The sequence below is a fragment of the Anas acuta genome, chromosome 8 (assembly GCF_963932015.1).
Source record: "Anas acuta chromosome 8, bAnaAcu1.1, whole genome shotgun sequence".
Classification (NCBI taxonomy): domain Eukaryota; kingdom Metazoa; phylum Chordata; class Aves; order Anseriformes; family Anatidae; genus Anas; species Anas acuta.
In genome coordinates, this window is record NC_088986.1 from 2,656,192 (window position 1) to 2,675,190 (window position 18,999).

At 53.7% G+C, this 18,999-nt stretch overlaps 1 protein-coding gene and 1 long non-coding RNA gene across 2 annotated transcripts; one reads left to right on the forward strand and one right to left on the reverse strand.

The window, feature by feature from the left end:
- Nucleotides 1–2,678: 2,678 nt before the first annotated feature.
- FOXD3 (forkhead box D3) lies at nt 2,679–4,507 on the reverse strand. The gene has a single exon (XM_068690961.1). The coding sequence runs from the start codon at nt 4,504–4,506 to the stop codon at nt 3,298–3,300; it is 1,209 nt and encodes a 402-aa protein (XP_068547062.1). The 5' UTR covers nt 4,507; the 3' UTR covers nt 2,679–3,297.
- A 1,535-nt stretch (nt 4,508–6,042) lies between these two features.
- On the forward strand, nt 6,043–14,817 carry LOC137860581 (uncharacterized). The gene is made up of 4 exons (XR_011099022.1): nt 6,043–8,899; nt 11,393–11,870; nt 12,194–13,144; nt 14,461–14,817. It is a non-coding gene; the product is annotated as an uncharacterized lncRNA (long non-coding RNA).
- Nucleotides 14,818–18,999: the final 4,182 nt, after the last annotated feature.

Below are 18,999 nucleotides of genomic sequence, written 5' to 3' on the forward strand. Positions count from 1 at the left end.
CTGCGGCCGGAGCAGAGCTCCCGTTCCCCGATCCGAATCGAGTTCCCCGAGCCCGAATTCCTGAAGTTTGCTCAGCTCTTCCAACAGACGAAATGTCACGTTTTAAACGGGAGGGGAAGGTTCTGCCTTGCTGACCTATTTTTCATTTCTGATTTAGGAAAAAAAAAAAAAAAAAAGGCGAGATTAGCATGGATATTGCATTTTCAAGGACCTCGCCACTATTAAATAGACTGTTAAGTGCATTTTATGGCTGAGGAGTCTGTTCCCAGCTCAGTCGGGGAGACGTGCTAAGTTCATCTCTACCTGCTACATTGAACATTCACTGACTTAAAATACTTTCGGTGGGTGTAATACCTATGCTCTGTGTCTTTTAAGTACATAACGCTTTATGTTTTAGGACTGCCACAACGTAAATTCACCGCGAGTCCCCCCGGAAAGCCGCCCTGCTCCCTCCCGGCTCCGAGCCGCGGGCGCGCATCTTCCGCGCATCTTCCGCGCCCTCCTGGGGCGGCTCGGGGGGGTCGCACCGGGTCCCTCCGGCCCACGAGCTCCCACGGGAGGCGTGAGCGGGGTCCCGGCCACCCCAGCAAAAAGCCACGGGGGTCGGGGACGGGGCTGAGCTGTGCGGAGAGCGACCCCCCCCTTTCCCCCCCGTGCGCCCCAGAGCGCACCGGCGCTCGGGGCATCCGTCAGCGGTCAGCGGCCGCGTCCAGTTTTGCCACACGGGGCTGGGGAAGGAAAAGGAAGAGAAATAAATAAAAATAGAAATTAAAATTAAAAAAAAAGAAAGAAAAAGGCTTTCTGCTGCCCCCCGCGCCCCGCCGCCCGCTCTGTGCCCGGGGGATGCCCAGCCCGGCCCCGCACCGCGGGGATGCTCCCAGCCCCCCGGAGGGGGGGTCCCGACCCCCGGGGGAGGTTACGGGGGGGGCTCCCGGTCCCCGCGCCCCCTGCAGGCCCCGTGCCGGCACTGCACCCCCCCCCGGGAGCCCTCACCTGCCCGCGGGGCCCCGGCCCCGGCAGCCGCCGCCGCCCCTTCCCCGCGATGCTGCGGCACCGGGGGTGCTGCCGGCCGCTGTCGGGAAGGCGAGGAAGAGGGGACGGAGGTGCCGGGGGACGAAGGGCAGCAGGGGAAGGGGGGGGGGGGGACACACAAGGTGCCGGTTCTGCCGCCGAGCAGCTCCCGCCGCCGGGCCCGGAGCGCAGATGCCGAGCCCGAGGTATTGCTGCTATGCGCGGAAATATGAGCGAGCGATTTTCTGAGCAACAAAGGCTCGGGAATGGAATGAGCCCCCTGTTATCCAGTGTCACTTGGAAGCCCTGGATCAGCAGCTTCTTGAGCCGAGGAGCGAATTCAAGCAGAGGCTCCTTCCTCTTTTCCCAGGGGGATCCGCTAAATATAGCAATAACCCCCGCGCGTGTTGCCCACATCACGTACCATTTGCTGTTTGTGTAAAACCGATTAGCCAGACACAACTGTGAAACTCCCCGCGACTTTTATGGCCGCAGCACGCCGACGGCCCGCGGGGCTCTCCCGGACCAGGGGGCCCCCCCCCCCGGTGCCCGCTCCGTGCCCGGTCCGGCGGCTCCCTGCCTGCAAACTTCCAGCCCCTCCTTTATCTGGGAGCATATATGCGGAGGTGTAAATATTGACTTAGGAAAAAAATAATATTTACTCCTCACCAGGAAATCAAGGACTTTTTTTTCTTTTTCTTTTTTTTTTTTTTTTTTCATGTTTTGCTTTTTTCCCCCCGTTTTTCCCCAAGCTGCGCTCTCGGTTCCTCTCGCAGCGCCCGCCGCCCGTTCCCCCCGCAACCGCAGCCGCTTTTTAGGGCCCGAACAAAATCCACCGAGGCTTCCAGCACCGACGAAACCCAAACGTTTCGCCAGGGAGAGAATAAAGCAGCGAGCCCGGGCAGTGCCGAGCGCCGAGGTCTCGCCTTCCCTTCGCCAGCCCGAGCCCCTCCGCAGCCGGGCTTTAAATCCTGCAACGCTGCGGTTATTTTCTCCTCTCGGCGGTCTCTGTATTTTAGCCACGAAAACGCCCAGAAATGTACATTTTTCGCAGCCGCCCTCCAAACTTAGTTGCCGGGAATTAGGTGAGAAAGGCCGTTCCCTGCCGCCGCCACGCCGAGCCGCTTCCCCAGCACTTCTCCCTCCAACGAAAGAGCCGCGCTCGGACCCCGCACGGGCACGGCTTTTCGTTTTTTATTCTCCCCCAAATAAATCCTAGATTTATTTGGCTCTTGGATGGCCCCGGCGTTTTATTTAAAACCAATTCCTCTCCAAACAGCCGCGAAAGCCTCCCCGAAGCGTGCCTGTGCCGGCCGGGAACTGCCAGCATCCCGCCGCACCGCCGCGCAGAGCCGGGTCGGGCACGAAAAAATTAAAGAAATTTTGGGGGAAAACACAGCGAGGCCGGGAGTCAAAGCACGGGGGAGCCGCGGCGATGCCGGCCCCGCAGCGAGCGGTGGGACCCGGACCCGGCTCGGCTCGGCACGGCTCGGAACAGCTCAGCCCGGCTTAGCACTGCACAGCTCGGCTCAACCCGGCTCGGAACGGCTCAGCCCGGCTCAATAAGGCTCGGTACCAGCACGGCTCGGCTCAGCCCAGCCCGGCTCGGCTCGGTTCCGCTCGGCCCCGCAGCCGCCGTCGCCGCGCCTGTCAGACAAAGCCGGGCAGAGCGTTTTAAAAATTTATTTACAAAGTTGTGTACAACACGAAGGGATAACATTTAGAATACATATATTCATTCATATATAAACAGACTTCTATAATAGAATGACAGCGTTTTCCTCCTTTTTTTTTTTCTTTTCGTCTCCAATTATTTTTTTTCTCGCTGTTGCTGCTGTTCGTTCGTTTAATATTTAAAATTTCCCCCGCTTATTTCTTTATACATTTTTTTTTCCCGTTCTTTTTTTTTTTTTTCCGTTCTCTCGCTTATTTCGGATAAAACCGCTCGGAGCGCCGGAACCTTCAAAAAAAGTGAAAGCCCGCGGCTGCTGGTCGCGACCGTCCTTTCGCCTCTTTAGAAAAATAAAAAGCCCGAAAAGCAGCGGCAGGCGCTGCCGGCAGCGGTCTGTCTGTCTGTCCGGCCGGCCGGCCGTCTGTCCGTCCGTCCATCCATCCATCCGAGGGGCACGGCGGGGCTACCGGGCCGCCCGCTTAGGCTACTGGGCCGGCCACCTTGGGGCTACCGGGCCGGCCACCCTGGCTACCGAGCCGGCCACCCGGGGGCTACCGGGCCGGCCATTTGGGCTACCTGGCCGGCCACCCTGGCTACCGGGCCGGCCACTTGGGCTACTGAGCCGGCCACTTGGCCTGCACGGCGGCGGCCGGGGCGGCGGGCTGCAGGAACTGGCCGGCGATGATGTTGGTAGGCACGCTGAGGATGGGGGCGATGGCCGCGGTGGTCCGGGCGAGTGCCAGCGGCTGGTGGGCCACGAGGGCCGACTGCACGGTGACGGGCGGCCGCAGGAAAGTCTGGGCTCCGGCCGCCGAGCTGGCGGCGGGGCCGCCGATGATGTTCTCGATGCTGAACGACGGGCGGCTGCTGGGCTCCGACTTGACGATGGAGCCGGCGGCTCCCAGGCTGCCGAGCTGCAGCTGCAGGCTGGGGCCGAGCTGCGAGTTGAAGGCTTTGCGGCTCAGCTCGCTGGACGGCAGCAGCGGCACGGCGGGCGGCAGCATGGGCCCGACGGGGGGGATGTAGGGGTACTGCAGCGCGGCGGCGGCGGCCGCGGGGTGCGGGTAGGCGCCGGGGTGCAGCCCGTAGGGGCGGCCGTAGGGCCCGGCCAGGCCGTAGGCACCGAAACCCTGCATCATGAGCGCCGTCTGGTCCCGCAGGTGCTCCTGCTGGTGCCGCTTGAAGCGCTTCCTCCGCCGGAGGAAGCTGCCGTTGTCGAACATGTCCTCGGACTGCGGGTCCAGCGTCCAGTAGTTGCCCTTGCCCGGGTTGCCGGGCTCCCGGGGGATTTTGACGAAGCAGTCGTTGAGCGAGAGGTTGTGGCGGATGCTGTTCTGCCAGGCGGGGAACTTCTCCCGGTAGTAGGGGAAGCGGTTGCTGATGAACTCGCAGATGCCGCTCAGCGTCAGCTTCTTCTGCGGGCTCTGCAGGATGGCCATGGTGATCAGCGCGATGTACGAGTAGGGCGGCTTCACCAGGCTGCTCTTGGGCTTGCTCTGCCCCGCCGCCGCCGCCGCCGCTCCGCTCGCCCCGTCCTCGCCGCCGCCGCCTCCTCCGCCGCCCCCCTTGCCGCCCTCGGCCGCTCCGCCGGGGCCCGCCGGGGCCGGGCTGCCGCTGCCGCTGCTGCCGCTCTCGGCTCCCACCTCGGCGGGCAGCGCCGGCTCCGCCGCCCCGTCCAGCGGCGGCGCCCCGGGGCTGCGGGCCTCGCCGTCGCTCTCCTTGCCCAGCCCGTCGTCTCCCTCGCCCACCACGTCGATGTCCACGTCCTCCGCCGCCAGCGCGCTCTGCCCGGCCATGGCGCTGCCGCCTCCCGACAGGGTCATCCCCGCGCCTCCGACGGGGCCCCCCGCCCGCTCCCGGCGGCGGCGGCGGCGGCCCCGGGGCGGCCCCGGCGGCGGGCCTCCCCCTCGCCTCCCCGCCGCGGCTCCTCCGAGCGCCGCCGCCCGCCGCTACACCCGAGCGGCCCGGCTGCCGCCCGCCGCACCGCCCCCGCGGGGCATGGGGGGGCCGCGCCCGCTCCTCCTCTCCCGGCGGCGGCGGCGGCGGCGGCGGCTCGGGGCCGCCCTCGGGGCTCCGGCGGCTGCGGCCCGGTCACCTCCGGCTGCTCCCGCCGCCGGGCATCGGGGCTCAGGCGGCTCCGCTGTTCCCAGCCGCCCTCCGCGCCGGGTGCCCGCCGGGCATGGGGGCCGCCGGGGCTCACCGGGCGCCCTCCGCTCCACCGCTCCGCTCCCCGCTCCGCACCGCTCGTCCTCGGGGCTGCTTTTGCCCTTCCTCTCCCCCCTTTCTCTCTTCTTCTTGGTTGTTTTTTTTTTTTTTTTTTTTTCTCCTTTTTTTTTTTTTTTTTTTTTTTCGGAGGGCGGAGGGAAGGAGGGAGGGGACGGGGGGACGGGGGGGCGGGAGGCAGCTCGGGGAGGCCGGAGGGAGGCCGAGGAGGGCGTCGCGGGGCCCTCGCCGGGCAGCGTGGCGGCGCGGCGGGCCGGACTGCCTGATCGATTACTTTCCCGTTAAAGATATACTCGGAGGCGGCGCCACGTGACCGCGTGACGTCACGCTCCCCCGCCGTGACGTCACGCCGCTGCCCGCTGAGCTCACACCGCCGCCGCCCGCCCCGTCGGGCCCCGCCAGCCCCCGGCCGCCCCCGGCTCCTCCTCGCCCTCCGCGGCCGCCGGCCCCGGCCCCGAGCCCGGCCCGGAGCGCGGGGACCCGGCGAGCCCAGGCTCCGGGAGCCCCCCCGGGCGCTTTCTTTTCCTTTTTTCCTTCCTTTTTATTTTTTTTTTATTTTTTCCCATTTTTTTTTCCCACCAGCTGGGAGCGGAAGATCAGAGCGCGGCTATTGATTGATCCATCCCATTAGGTGCAGGGAGAAATAAAAAAGACGTAAAATAACAAAGGGAAACTATAAATAAAGAGGCTTTTAGCCGGCTCCTTTTTCTTCTTCTTTTTTTCCCCCACCTTTTTCTTCCTTTTTTTCCCCCTTTTTTCTGTCTTTTCTTTCTTTTTTTTCCCCTTCTTTTCTTTTTTCTTTTTTTTTCCTATTTTTTTCTTTTTTTTTTCTTTTTTTTTCTTTCTTTTTTCTTTCCTTTTTCTTTTTTTTTCTTTTTCTTTTTGTTTTCCCTTTTCTTTTTTTTTTTCTTTTTTTTTTTTTTTCTTTTTCTTTTTCTTTTTGTTTTCCCCTTTCTTTTTTTTTTCTTTTTTTTTTTTTTCTTTTTCTTTTTTTTTTTCTTTTTCTTTTTTTTTTTCCCTCTTTTCCCGAGGTGTTAACGACTTAACGGTTGCGGGCGTTAGCATAAGAACACGTAGGAAATGAGGCGGTGCGGGTGAATGCGAGGAGCGCGGTGCCGCGGCCCCAGGTAAGCCCCGGCCCGGGGAGCGGCGCCCGGCACAGCCCCCCCAGCCCCCCCCCCCCCGGCCCGGCCTTTCCCCCCCTTGTCTCTCCCGGACGGCTTTGGGGATCCCGGTAAATGCAAGGAAATGAGCGCATAGCGTCAGGACAGACCGTTTTCCGATCTTTTTTATTTATTTATTTTCAAGGAAAAATAAAAAATAACAGCCCCGACAAGCCAAGCACCACCGGCACCCCCCAGGCAGCCCTCTCCCCCCCCCAGGGAAGCGCACGGAAGGCTCCGCCGTGCCCCGGCCCCCCCCCGGCAGCACAGCCCGGAGGAGTTGGGGGGTCCCAGCGGGGGGTGGGGGGGGCAGCGGGGCTGGGACCCCCCCCAGACCCCCTCGGGGCTTCCCCGGTGCCCTTTTCAGGCGTTTGGCGGCGCAGCCCCCGTTGCCCCCCGGGGCCCTTTGGGGGCAGGGGAGTGCCGCCCCCCCCTCCACACCCCTGGGCCCCTCTTCATTTGTTGCGCATTTCCTCGGCACGAGAAAAGTCTCAGTAATTAATCGGTGCCGTTAATTACGGCGAAGAGAAACTCTTCTCCTCCCTTAGGGCTGCGTTGTGCCAAGTCCGGCCCGACGGGGCGCTCCCCCCCCTCCCCCCCTCCCGGTGCCCTGCAGGGTTTTGGGCGAGAAGTTTGGAAAAAAAAAGTTTTGGGGAAAAGTTTTGGGAAAAGGTTTTTGGGAAAGGTTTTGGGGAAAAGTTTTGGGGAAAAGTTTTTGGGAGCCCAGCCAGCCAAACCCGCACCCAGAGCAGGGGCGAAGCTGTCACGCCGGGCATCATCCAGGAGCAAATCCCCCACATAAATCCGGGGAGGGGGCTCGGAGCCCCCCAGCAGGCACATTTCGGAGCTTATCACCGGCAGGGCCAGTGCCCTGCGAAGCAAGGAAATAATTCGGGCTGCGGGAGCGGAGGTGGCGACCCCGATAATGACAACGGCAGAGCTGGAAAGTGGGCGCCCATATAGACAGATAGATTTAGCGACGGGAGAAAAACAAACTGTATGGTCCGGATCGATAGCGAGTCAAATAGAGACACGGCAAGCGCCAGGGCGAGGGAGGATGGAATAAGTTATGGTAGAGAGGGAGAAATTAATTACAGCTCAATTGGGTTCTAATATGGCCAAGCGAGAGCCTGGCTGCGGGGCGAGTTAAAAATAAAGCCGGAGGCTGGGGGGGATCGAGGGGGAACGGCAGCGCCGGGGCAATTTCTGCTTCTGTAATCGTTTTAAAGGAAGGAGAAACCAAAGGTGTCCCCTTTCAGCTCCTTAAGCCTCTTACTTTCACTAAGGACTTCTATAAATCGTTGACCTGACCCGGCTTACACCGGCCCCGCCGGCTGGGGCAAGCGCACCCCCGGCACGGGGGTCTCGCCGAAGATGCGCGTTTGGTGACCCTTTTCCATGTCCCCCCCAACCCCTTTTTCCTTTTTTTTCCTTTTTTTTTTCTTTTCTTTTTTCTTCAAGGCCTCTATCCGCACGAGTTCTCTTTCCTTTTTTTTTTTTTTTTAATCGCAATAAATCGCCTGGAAAAGCGGCGGAGCTCGGTGTTAAAACGAAATCGGTCGCGTTTCCAAAGCGCTTTCGGATTTATTTGGATTGGAAATGTACAAACATCCATTCCGGGAAAGGCAACACGTTTAATTAACGATGAGAGAGCAGTTAGGGGCAGAAAGCTAGTAAAATTGTGTGATAAATTTATGGCATTGTTAGCGTGCTTTTAATTATGGCTATTATGTTAATTATTTCACATTAGCATGGAGTTATCAGCGGCATGTCAGATTTAATCAAAACGAGCCTTTCTCTCGAAAATTGTGCTTCGCATTCGCCGCCAGCAGAACGGGGGGTCCCGAGCCCAAGCCGCCCTCTCTCCCCCCTCCCGACACTTCTTCATTTCTTTAAAAATAAATAAATGGAGGCTTTTAAAAGGAGGACTTCCCCTGAAAAGAGCGGCTGGACTAGCTGCGGGCTGGTGCAGGCGGCGGATCCCTTTAGGCTACGGCGAGCAGCGCAGGGAGGCAGAGGCGAGAAGCGGCTCGCTTGTTTTTTAGGAATTCACCATTTTCGCCCCCCTCCGGAGAAGGCACTTTATCATTTCGGATCCCTCTGTCAAACAATATGATGTCGCTCGTTTTTATCCGTCCCGTTTTACAAAAGCCCCCGCTCGCCCTGGCGGCCAGGGCAAGGCGCCTGAGTACAAAAGGAGAAAAAGGGACGAGGAGGGAGGATGCCGGAGGGCTGCGGGGGTCGGCGAGGGAACGGGGAGGAGGTGGGAGCGGGGCTGGGTGCGGGTGCGGTGCGGGGCTGTGCGCTGCGGGGCCGCTCGGAGCCCGGCGCTGCGCCCAGGAGCGCGCCCCTGCTCCCGGCCCCGCACCGCAGCCCCCGCAGCTCCCCCCGGGGAGGCGACCCAAGCCAAAAAAAAAAATAATAAATACAGAAATAAAAAAGGAAAACAGCAACATCACCAAAAGCCGGGGTGGGAGCAGGCGGCGGCGAGGCAGGAGGCAAAGTTTTGGGGGGGCCCCATCCGTGCCCGGGTGCGGAGCTGCCCCGCACAGCCCCGCGGGACCGGGGGGCTGCGGCCGCGGCAGCTGCTGGCTTATTTTTAGAGCATTTCCATTCCTCCGGTTAATTTTAGATCGATTCATTATTTAGCCCCAGTTCGCCTTCAGGGAAACCCAAGCTGGGGGGAGGCCGGAGCCCCGCGGGACTGTGTGGGGCTGCCCCCAGCCGAGGCGCTGCGGGACTCGGTGGGTGCGGGCAGCCCTGTCCCCAGGGAGGGGGAGACCCAGCCTCTGGGATGGGGTTTGGACGGTGGGCATGGACACGGAGAGAGGTGCGTGGGGCTTGTGGGCAAGTGGACAGGGGGGTACGGGTGGGAATGGATGGGTATGGGTGGGTATGGATGGGTGTGGGTGGGTACAGATGGGTGTTTTGGGGTATGGATGGTTACGGGTGGGTATGGATGGGTATAGGTGGCTATGGATGGGTGTAGGTGGTTATAGGTGGGTACGGATGGGTATCGGTGAGTATGGGTGGGCATGGATGTGTACAGGTGGGTATGGATGGGTATGGATGTGCCCCCCATCAGGGCCAGGCACCGTGTCCCTCCTCCCACAACACTGCTCTCACACCAAGCCTCTGCCTGCTCCCACCCCGCAGGTGTTGGCAGGATCTAGGTGTCAGCCAACAGTGGTATATGTGTAAAATCATGAATCCAGCACTCGTTTTCCTTGAGGTGCTTTAGTCCCATCGGCTCTTTGCCTCCTCTCTGCCTTCCCATGCCCTGGGAGCTGAATGCCACAGGGGATCCCGGTGGTGCTGGTCCTGCTGAGCTCACAGGGGGCACCCCGCTGGTCTGCGCACCCAGAACTTGGGTGTTGGTCTCAGACAGGGACGTCCCCATGACCTGGCACAAGCAGGTGGCAGTGCTCAGGTGTCCCCAGCAGGATGTAGGCTCAGGTTCCCAGGAGACAGCCTCCAGGGATTCACAAAATAAAGCCAAAATTATCAGAAGGAAGAGCGGAGCCCAATACTGCTTAGAGATTTGGGTGCTTCACAAGCAAGGACAGAGCAAAGATCATTGAATAAGTCAAAGCACCAGAGTGCTGCTGGGCAAACTGGTGTGTGTGAGCAGAGGAACTCTGCTGCCTTTTGTGGAAGATGGCTGCAAAGTTCGCTGTGAATTGGTTGGGGGAAAAAAAATAAAAAAATAAGGACAGTTGGCAGACGTTCAGCCAAGATTCATTTATTCTTCAGATTTTCATCTTGCAGCCCCACCCTCTAAGCAGATCAATAGGTGTCCCCAGCTTGCAGCCCGTGGGTGCCCCATGCATCCACCGGTGGCGTTTCTTGGAAGTCTCCTGCTCATGTCCCTCTCGAACAAAACACCTGAAACTCATCCTCTGAGTGCCCTGCTGGAGGCTCCTGTACCACGAGGCATAAAACCCTTCCAGACCCGGGGTTTGCTTCTCCGTGCACAGAGGGAGCGGGGAGGCTCAACGGGCTCGGGCAGGAAGTTATATTTTATCTGAAGACACCTTTATTTGTCAGAGGAAGGGGAGTAAATCAACCTGACATAATATTTTTCCATGCATCTATGCAGAAACTGCAGCCCAAAGGGATGGTGCGGGCACTAAATATTTGGTGGAAAACATGGGGATACAACCCAAAAAGAGGGGATGCAACCCAAAGTGAGGGGCTGCAAGAGGCTGCTGGGGAAGCTCAGTCTAAGCCCCCGGTGATTTGGCACTGACTCTGCAGGTAGGGAGAAGGTGCAAGGAAGGCACAGCGGTGTTTTGCTCAGTTTTATCCAGCAAGATGCAAATTGTGCAGAAGGAGCTAAGAGGATTCCCAGGGCTGTGAGGAAATCCCTTTGCTGGCCGCAGCATCGCCGGGAGCCCTCCATGCGCTGGCCCCATCCTCTCCCAGCACGAAGCCAATGCCTACGAAACTCCGAGATACTCCTCTGAGATTTTGCACATCACGAGAGACCCCTGGGATCCCTGAGCTTACTCAGGATTTATTTTTATTAACCAGCACAGCCAGGACTCTCGTGCTTCCCCGGCTGGGAGGAGGCTTCGTTTGTTTGTTTTCTTTCCCGGATAGTTTCGCAAGCCGCTCCTCTGGCACGCGCGTAACACCCTCGATTCCCTTTAGTAAGCACAGAAAGACAAGCGGTGAATTAGCGCCGTTGTTAATAAAACCACTCTGCTAATATTTTTCCCCACCACGTTGAGCATCATCCATCGGCGGCGGCTGAACCCCTTCCGCGGGCGGCCGGCACAGGGCCAATGCATCACCGGAGCGCCACGTGCGCCACGCAAATGGTGCCTTGGTGGGACGTAAGTGGTGCGCGGGCCTTTTATGGGCCTTCTGCAGAACGGTGAATTTTACCCAAAATGCAGGTTAAAACCCATGCTAGGTATTTATGCAGTCAGGTCCATAATATCTCTTCCAAACCTTCCCCAAGCTGCTCTTCACCTGCTGAACCAGGTAGCTCCGTATCTGGAGAGCTCTGTATGGCATTTTAGGGGATTATTTTCTTTTATTTTGGCAAAGAAAAGCTGTGCTGCAAAATCCCTCTGTGTCCTGATGTGGTGTTGCCAAGAGCCCATCCCAATGGACCGCCTGTCCCAGCAGTTTCTCCTCCACCTCCTGAGGAGAGAAAACAGCAGAGTTCTTCGTATAAATAGTGGGTGCCCTCCACAAATGTCTTGGAAAGAGAACTGACAGCTTCAGAAACTGAAATTTCTGCTAGTTTTTGGCCAAAAAACTCTTTGAGGAGCCCAAATCTTTCCTTTTCTTTCTTTCTTTTTTTTTTTTTTAGGGGCCAGAAGGAGCACCACTCAGACCATTTCCAGTCGGACCGCTTCCTGCCATCCCCCACAAAGCCCGTCGGTGTGACCATTACAGTACTCACTAAATTCAATTTAGATCCTTCTCCTTATTAGAAGAATCTTTATTAAACATTTTATTAAAGCATTTTAATGCCTTCCCAGGAACGCCATAAATCCCCGCAGGTTTCAAAGCATCTTTGAGGAGTTGCAGATAGCGCGGGAGGCCTGGCTGAGCATTTCCAGTGCTTGCATGATGAGAGCACACGTGGGCAACACTCCTTAAACCACACCAACATTGTTTTTGTGTTGGGTTTCCTGCCTTTGCCCAGATGAGAAAGGAATTCACCCTCCTGGGGGCTGTGCCATGTCCCCCTCATCCATCCCTGGCTTTTACTGCTCTGGAATAATGGGTGAATGCCCTTTCTTCTGGAAACCCAAGAGGAGTCACCCATTGAGACCCACCTCCATGTATGTGCCTGCAGCTCTGGGGTCTGCCAGGGCTCTCCTGGAAGCCCAGGGATGAACGAGGAGGCCTCCTCAATGCTCTCCCTGCCCCAGAGCCCGTGCTTCCAGAAATACTCACCTTAGCATTTAAACCTTGTAAATTAATGGGACTTAAATATATGCTCCGAGTTAACTGTATTCTAAACCTGAACTAAAGCTTCATTTTCCAAGCTAAGTCTTGTTAAAATTTGTAAGGTAAATTCTCATCTTTGTGTAGATGAAACACGATCGTCCTTCCTCCCCAGTTTTCTCCTGACAGTTTTTACTGTTTTATTTCCATTTCCCAGGGAGCCTCAGCCCAGAGCAATGGTCATTCCTGCATTGGAGCTGCAGTGAGGGCAGCTCCTGAGTATCCTAAGCAGCAGTGAGAAGGTTTCTGCAGGGCCCCTTGGTGTCAACACGTGGCTCACCAGGCGATGATGACCAGAGCAGGCACACGGCCGGGACTTTGTCACAGTATCCTGACATTTTGGCTTCTACCATTAACTAATAGCCCAGTCCTGCATCCCCTGTGTGCTCAAAAAAGGGAAATTTTCTCAGAAAGCTGGGCCAGATCCCGAAGGGCTTTGCTCATGAGCTTGCTTCCATTGCAGTCATTCTTCGCACGAGTCCAGCAGGATTTTGTGGGCTGTCGTTCTGGGAAGGACATATGTCCAGCATAGCTGTAGCTAACATGTCCTGCATGTTTTACGTGTTTCTTCTGCGTGTGAAATGTAATCTACTATATGTTTTGGAGCCATGTATTTAGATATGATCTCATATAAGTTTGGCAGATAAATATGCTCATATCATATAGCACGGGCGTATTTTTCACTCAGGACTGCTGGTATTCAAGGACTTCTTCTGTGCCTGGTGGAGCCAGCAGGACCCTTGGCATTGGCAGAGCTGGAACACAACTAGGTCCAAATCTTCCCTTCGCATTGCAGCCACTCCTTTGGAAGAAAAACGTGAGACTAGACAAGCCTCTGAAGGAGGAGCAAAGTTTTGTTTTCCACCCAGGACACCTCAGCAACCAGTCTGTTTCCTTTGAAAACGGAGAGGTTTAGAAAAACTCCCGAGGAGAAATGAAATAAATAAATGTGAGGTATAGAAGTCAAACGTTTGCTCCTGGCTTCTTCTGGCACAGCTTACAGACACAACTTTAAAAACAGGGGCAGCTCTTCTGTAATTAGCTGTTCCCCAATCTACTGCATGAATTTATGCCCCAGCCCCACGCCTCTCTGCTAAACGCAAGTCAGGTGAGAGCTTCATATTTAGTTTAATAAACCATAATTTCCGACAAAGGTAACTGTCACCTTTTGTTTCATTCTGCGCGTTTATTTTTCAAGCACCACAGCTGACCTCCGAACTCAATCTGCACTTGCCTATTGATGCATAAATATCTGTAATATCACAGTAAATTAAATTCAGTTTTAAAGGGTTTCTATTTAACAATCTGTCAGAACTTTCACAGCGTTTGATTTCTAGTTTCCTCTGTCCACTGACAGGTTTATCTCAATATGGCTTGATTAATGAAACCTTTTATTTGGAGTAAGCATGCCTATTATTACCATAATCTCTTAATGCTTGCTTAGGCAACATTGTACTCTGACAGCAGGGCTCCAAAAACTCCCAGCCCCTTCAGCGGGCTGCAGGGCTGGGGAAACGCAGCCGGGCACTTGCAGGGGCTCTGAGCAAAATCAGGTAGCTTCCCAGTGTAACAGGCTTGGCAGCCCTATTTCCACAGCCGTTGGTGTTAAATGTGCCTTATTACTAAGTATTTTTAGTGAAGATCAGCAAATGCACACTTCATTTAGGATGGGTGTTATACCAGGGAGGATGTGAATGTTGTGAAGATGTGTTCTTATGAAGAATTCGTTGAATTTAGGGAAAAATACTGTAGCTTAACCTAGAAAACAAACAAACAAACAAAACTATATAGATTTGGATATTAGTTATTGACTTTTGGCTTTCCTGTCATACAGCCCTGGGTAAATCATTTCATCTGCTGGTGCTTTAATCCCATTTTACCAACAGCCACATGTGCACAGAGCTGCACCTGTGTGAACGGCAGAGCAAAACTGCTCTGGACAGAGAGGAGTCAGGGCAAAACATCTCCTTTTTCTCCACTGAGCAGGAATAACAGTGCTTCCTTGCTGCACGGGAGGGTGTGCAGGCTGGGTGCCCGACCTCCTGCACTGCCAGCACGCAGTGTTGTTGTTGCTGCTGCTACCACTGCGGCTGCGGGGTGAAGCGCTGCGGTGCCGTTTACAAGACAGAAGCAAGGAAGTGACCAGCAAGCAGCCTCCCTGGATTAGGAACAGATAAGGACTGCGCTTTTCATCCCCAAGAGATCTTTCCATTGAGGCCAGTGAATGGTAACAGTGCCTTTTCTCGGGCTCCCCATGTGATAAGCTTCTTCCCAGCTCACGTAGGTGCTGGGTGAACGCGCACCTGCAGGGCGCAACAGGAGCTGTGACACTGCCTTCAGCTGGACCAGGGTTCATGGGGAGTTTGATCCCATTTGTGTTCTTATTTACATTTATTTTTTTATTTTTTTTTTCAAACAGCTGAGATTTCTTCATTCAAGAACTGATGGTCAGGCTCTGTTAGGATCTGCCGAGTCCAGCGCTTCCAAGAATGAAGACCTCATCTCCCAGCCTGGCTGCCTAGAAAGAGACTGAATAACCTCAGCGGGCCCTGACATCTGAGTTATCTACAGCTTTGCGAGGACACCCTTTGCTTCTGGAGCTCCTGAAGTCTCCGTCCCGCTGCAGTTGGGGACAAAGCCACCACCAGTGTCAGCAAAGGGCTCGTTGCCTCCACGCCAGCGCGGGGGCCACATGTGAAATGTCATGTGTGCTGTGTCACTCCGGACTCACATAGTGTTTTGTGTAGAAAAATAAAGAACTGCCATGTCAGCGTTATGTAACTCTTAAAGACGAGAATAATTATTAAGGTGGTTTGTGTGCTTGCTTCTGTGGAATTAAAATATTTCAAGACACTTACCTCATTAAGACATTAATTGGCATCAGGAAATGTATTCTCTGTTCTGCATTAATACCCTGAGAGGCTCTGTCATTCATATATAAATAACTCACTTACGAGGATATATTTATCTATCAGTGTGTACATACAAAGAGCACAGACAACAACATACACTCCACTTTGCACATACATACTCAATCACAGAATATATCCACGAATAAAAAGTTGGAGAAACTCATTAGAAGCAAATTGTATATTTTCAGTCAATAAATGCAGTATGGTTCAACGGCATTGCATAGGATGTGTGCTTCTGCAATACCAGGAGCAATACTCTCAATAGCCGAATGCTTTTGCCTGTCATAAAAATGTTTATTTGCTAGAAAGTACAGACTGCTGCTCATGAAATCCTCCTTGCAGAATTATTATAATTCTCCAACACGTTTCAGACTTTTTGGGTTGTTTCACACTCTGCTTTTTAACCTTCAACAACAAATATTGTTGTATCATGAAGACAGCAAATCCAAACAATTACATATGTAGTCCAAAGGCATACACAAGAAAATCAATATTTGACATCTTTGCAACTCCCTCTTTGGAGCAGCGCTCAATAGCTCTTATTCATTATACACTTATATCTCTTTCAGATTCGCCTTTGTCACCAGAAACCCATTTTTTTTTCTCCTTTGACTTCCACATAACTTCTTTGCCCTGTACTTTTACAGATGCCTTCTGGCTATAAATACTAATGAAATCTCTTTGCTTAATTCAATTTTGCTGGTACACTTACAGTTATGACCTAACTTTCCCACGAGAGAGACTGATTGAACATTCCAATACCTTATGGATGGGAGCAAACACTGCACAGAACTGGACTGACAATTTCCATAATTATAGAATTCACAGCCTAATGACCTTAAAAAACAATAAAAAGATCTCTTGTTAATTCCATTTCTGTTACTGACATTCAAGATATTTCATTTTTCACAGGACAACAAATTTACTTTTTATTTTCAAAAGAGCAGTCTATCCTTTTACCCTAGATTAAATTTTCTGAATATTGAAGGATTTCATTGAATATTTAGCATTTCTTTGTCTTTTAAAAGTTAGAATATTTATGATCCTTAGAATGCTTCTGACTGATTTATAGCAATCAATTATAAGAGTGCGTTTTCAAATAGCCCTTTTAAAAATGAAGAATAGAATAATTAAAAAGATCAGAAGTCCTCCCTTGCATATAATTATTTCATTATTTCATTACAGTGCAGAAATTGTTTTTGCTGACTGCGAACAATTTTAATTGAGCAAAATCTGTATTAATATACGATAGCAAGCAGTTCTTCCTAAGAAATAAGATCGCTAATTGCCTAAATTTTTATTCAGCACAGTGAGCCTTAAAAGCCACATTGCAATATAAACCTAATCACCAGGTACTGCGGCTACCTATGCCTTAGCGGAGACGTTCCCCAAGCATAACCTTGCCGTGCAGCTAATTTATTCCTTCAACAGGTTTATTGCCACCTGGAACATTTCCCTGGGGCTGGCTGGCCGACGGCAGAGCAGGGCTGGCCATGCCATGTGGGCCTCGAGCTGGCCCATGCCATGGGGTATGACTTGGGGGGCTGGTGGACACACTTGTCTCCAGATTTTGGTGGGGACACTGCCATGGGTGGCCATGCTCCTTGACAATGTTGGTCTTGTTCCCCACGTACCCATCATCAGGCTCCTCTCCAGCTGCTCTGGGGTTTCTGTCTGCTCAGTGGAGAGAAAGAGGAACATGAAATCAGTATTGGGAGCCTGACTTTGGTGTCTCGAATTTGGTGGGCTGGCTTTGACCATCTGGAGATAAGGGAGAAATTTTTCATGGTGAGGGTGGAGAGAAGCCAGAATTGGTTGCTCAGAGAAGCTGTGGGTGCCCCAGAACTGGAAGTGCTCAAAGCTGACTTGGATTGGGCTTTGGGTAATCCAAGCTAGTGAAAGATGCCCCGCCCAGGGCAGGAGGGATGGACCAGGTGGTTTAATGGTGCCTCCAACACAAACCACTTTACGGCCTTCACAGCAGGCACCAGCCCTTGGTCTGCTCGTGCTGCTGCTGATCTTGGCATCGAGTGCTGTGATCATTGGCACCCCCTCGCTGACATTCACCTGAGAAACCCCAAGGAGGAGCTGAAGAGTGCTGTAATATTCCTGAGTGCCAGGCACAAGCGGTTCTTGTGTTTACCTCCCAAGTACATCAACATCCCACCTGAGCTGACGGTGCAGACCAAGAAATAACGGTGAGGTAGCTCAGATGCCTTTAGCTTCATCTGAGATGCTTCCCTGGAAGGAAGAACAGCCTCGTTCATAGAGCATAACACCTCAGCAAGGGCAGATGGCTCACGGTGTCTTTTGCCTGCAGCCTCCAAGCACAGCAAGAGAAGCACTACAGGTCCATGCAGAAGCCCGAACAGTGCCTGGCAATGCAGATATGATGTTTTCAGGAAGCGGTGGCTGCAGGGGAGGCCTGGAGTTTGTCTGACGTGCGGGAGTCTCCTGTCACTGCCCTGCTGCTTCTGGGGTGCCGGGGGACGCAGCGAAGGGGCTGCTGCTGGTTGTGAATGGGGCCCTTTGTCAGCGCCCAGCCTGACCCCTCTGCTCGGAGGCTGGCTGGAGCCCATGCAATGGAGAGAAGTGGGAAATTGGAGATAAAACTCTGGGCCAATGCAGCAGCCTTAATACAGTGTCTGAATGGAAAAGATTTATAATTACCTCGAACCGAGGCTGGAATTTTCCTCTTGAGCTCATTGCTTTCCCGTAAGCCTTAAATGCAGCTTTGGTGGCGAATTAACGTCGTCGTGTTAAAGCACGAGCAGAAGCCCCAGTACCAGCAATCACACACATCTGTGTCAGGGCTCGCCTGGCAGCAGGCGTGATGTATCCCCCTGCTGTCCTGTGGTGGCAGCCCACAGGTACGGAGTTATAATTCCTGCGAGGGGCAGGCTCTGGAGATGACAGACAGAATAGTCGCAATCTATCATGAAAATTTTTCAAGGATGAATTAATGATTTTGTGCAATTTCCAGACCAGTTTGTGGAAGCTGGATTCTCCCTGGGCTGCATCTCTCCAGGACAAAGGTTTTCCTCGTGCCTCAGTTTCCCCATCTATAAAATGGGGAACAGCTGCTGCACTGCTCACCCAGTGGCTTGGTTTCTCCAAGCAAAAACTTGGGGGCAATGAAGAAGTTCCTGCCTCCAAGACAGCTGGTGGCTGGGCTGGCAGGCTGCTACGGTGTGATCCCCAGGCCTCCCTTAGAGCCCTGTGCCCAGGAGGGCAGCTCAGGCATGGAGAGGGACTGGTGCTGCCTGCACATCGTCCTCAGGGAAAAGAAGCCAAGCTTCTTGATGATAACTTGATGATAAACCAGAAGTTTTATCAAGAACAACAGAAATTTCACCATGGCCTTTTCAATCTGTACACATCAGGCAAGACGACAGTGAGCAGAAGCAGCCAGGCAAACGTGGAGTGAAAATCCATGTTTTTTAAGTGTGGGGAACAACTCAACAAGTGACCTGAGTTTTTTCTGGCCATTTTAAAATTAGTTTTTGAATTTCTCTGAAAGCGGTGCTGGTGTTTGAACAGGATTGTCTGTGCATGTGATGTGAGACGGTGGGATGCTCGCAGCTCTCCCTGGCTTTGAGGGCCAAGTGCTGGCCCTGCCCTCATCTCCATCCCTGCAGCAGGGCTGGACCCTCAGTCTACACTGCAAAACCATTTCTGCACCACCCACAGACACACACTGCACCACCAAAGGCAAAAGCCAGAATATCTCTCTTAGAAAGGCTCCAAAAAATCCACTTTTCTTTTATAATAATATTTCCACAGGCCAAGCAATTGATGGCTGGAGCAGGGGAAAACATACATCTTTGCTCCCAAGTAATAGGCTGCAGATTTGCAAGACTAAATCCTTTTAAAAAGCCAGAATCACATCCATCCAGTCCGTAAAAGAAAAAGAAGTCTAATTTGATAACGTTATATGTAAAGCGTTTTCTTGACTGAGATATATTTTAGGTGTGCCAGTTATATAACACAGAACAAGCAGGGGAAGGGAGTTGATCACATTCAGATGATACTAAATTATCTTATGACACAG

Bases quoted from the DNA above. Each gene is read 5' to 3' on its own strand.
- FOXD3 (XM_068690961.1), bottom strand. From the start codon at position 4,506: ATGACCCTGTCGGGAGGCGGCAGCGCCATGGCCGGGCAGAGCGCGCTG.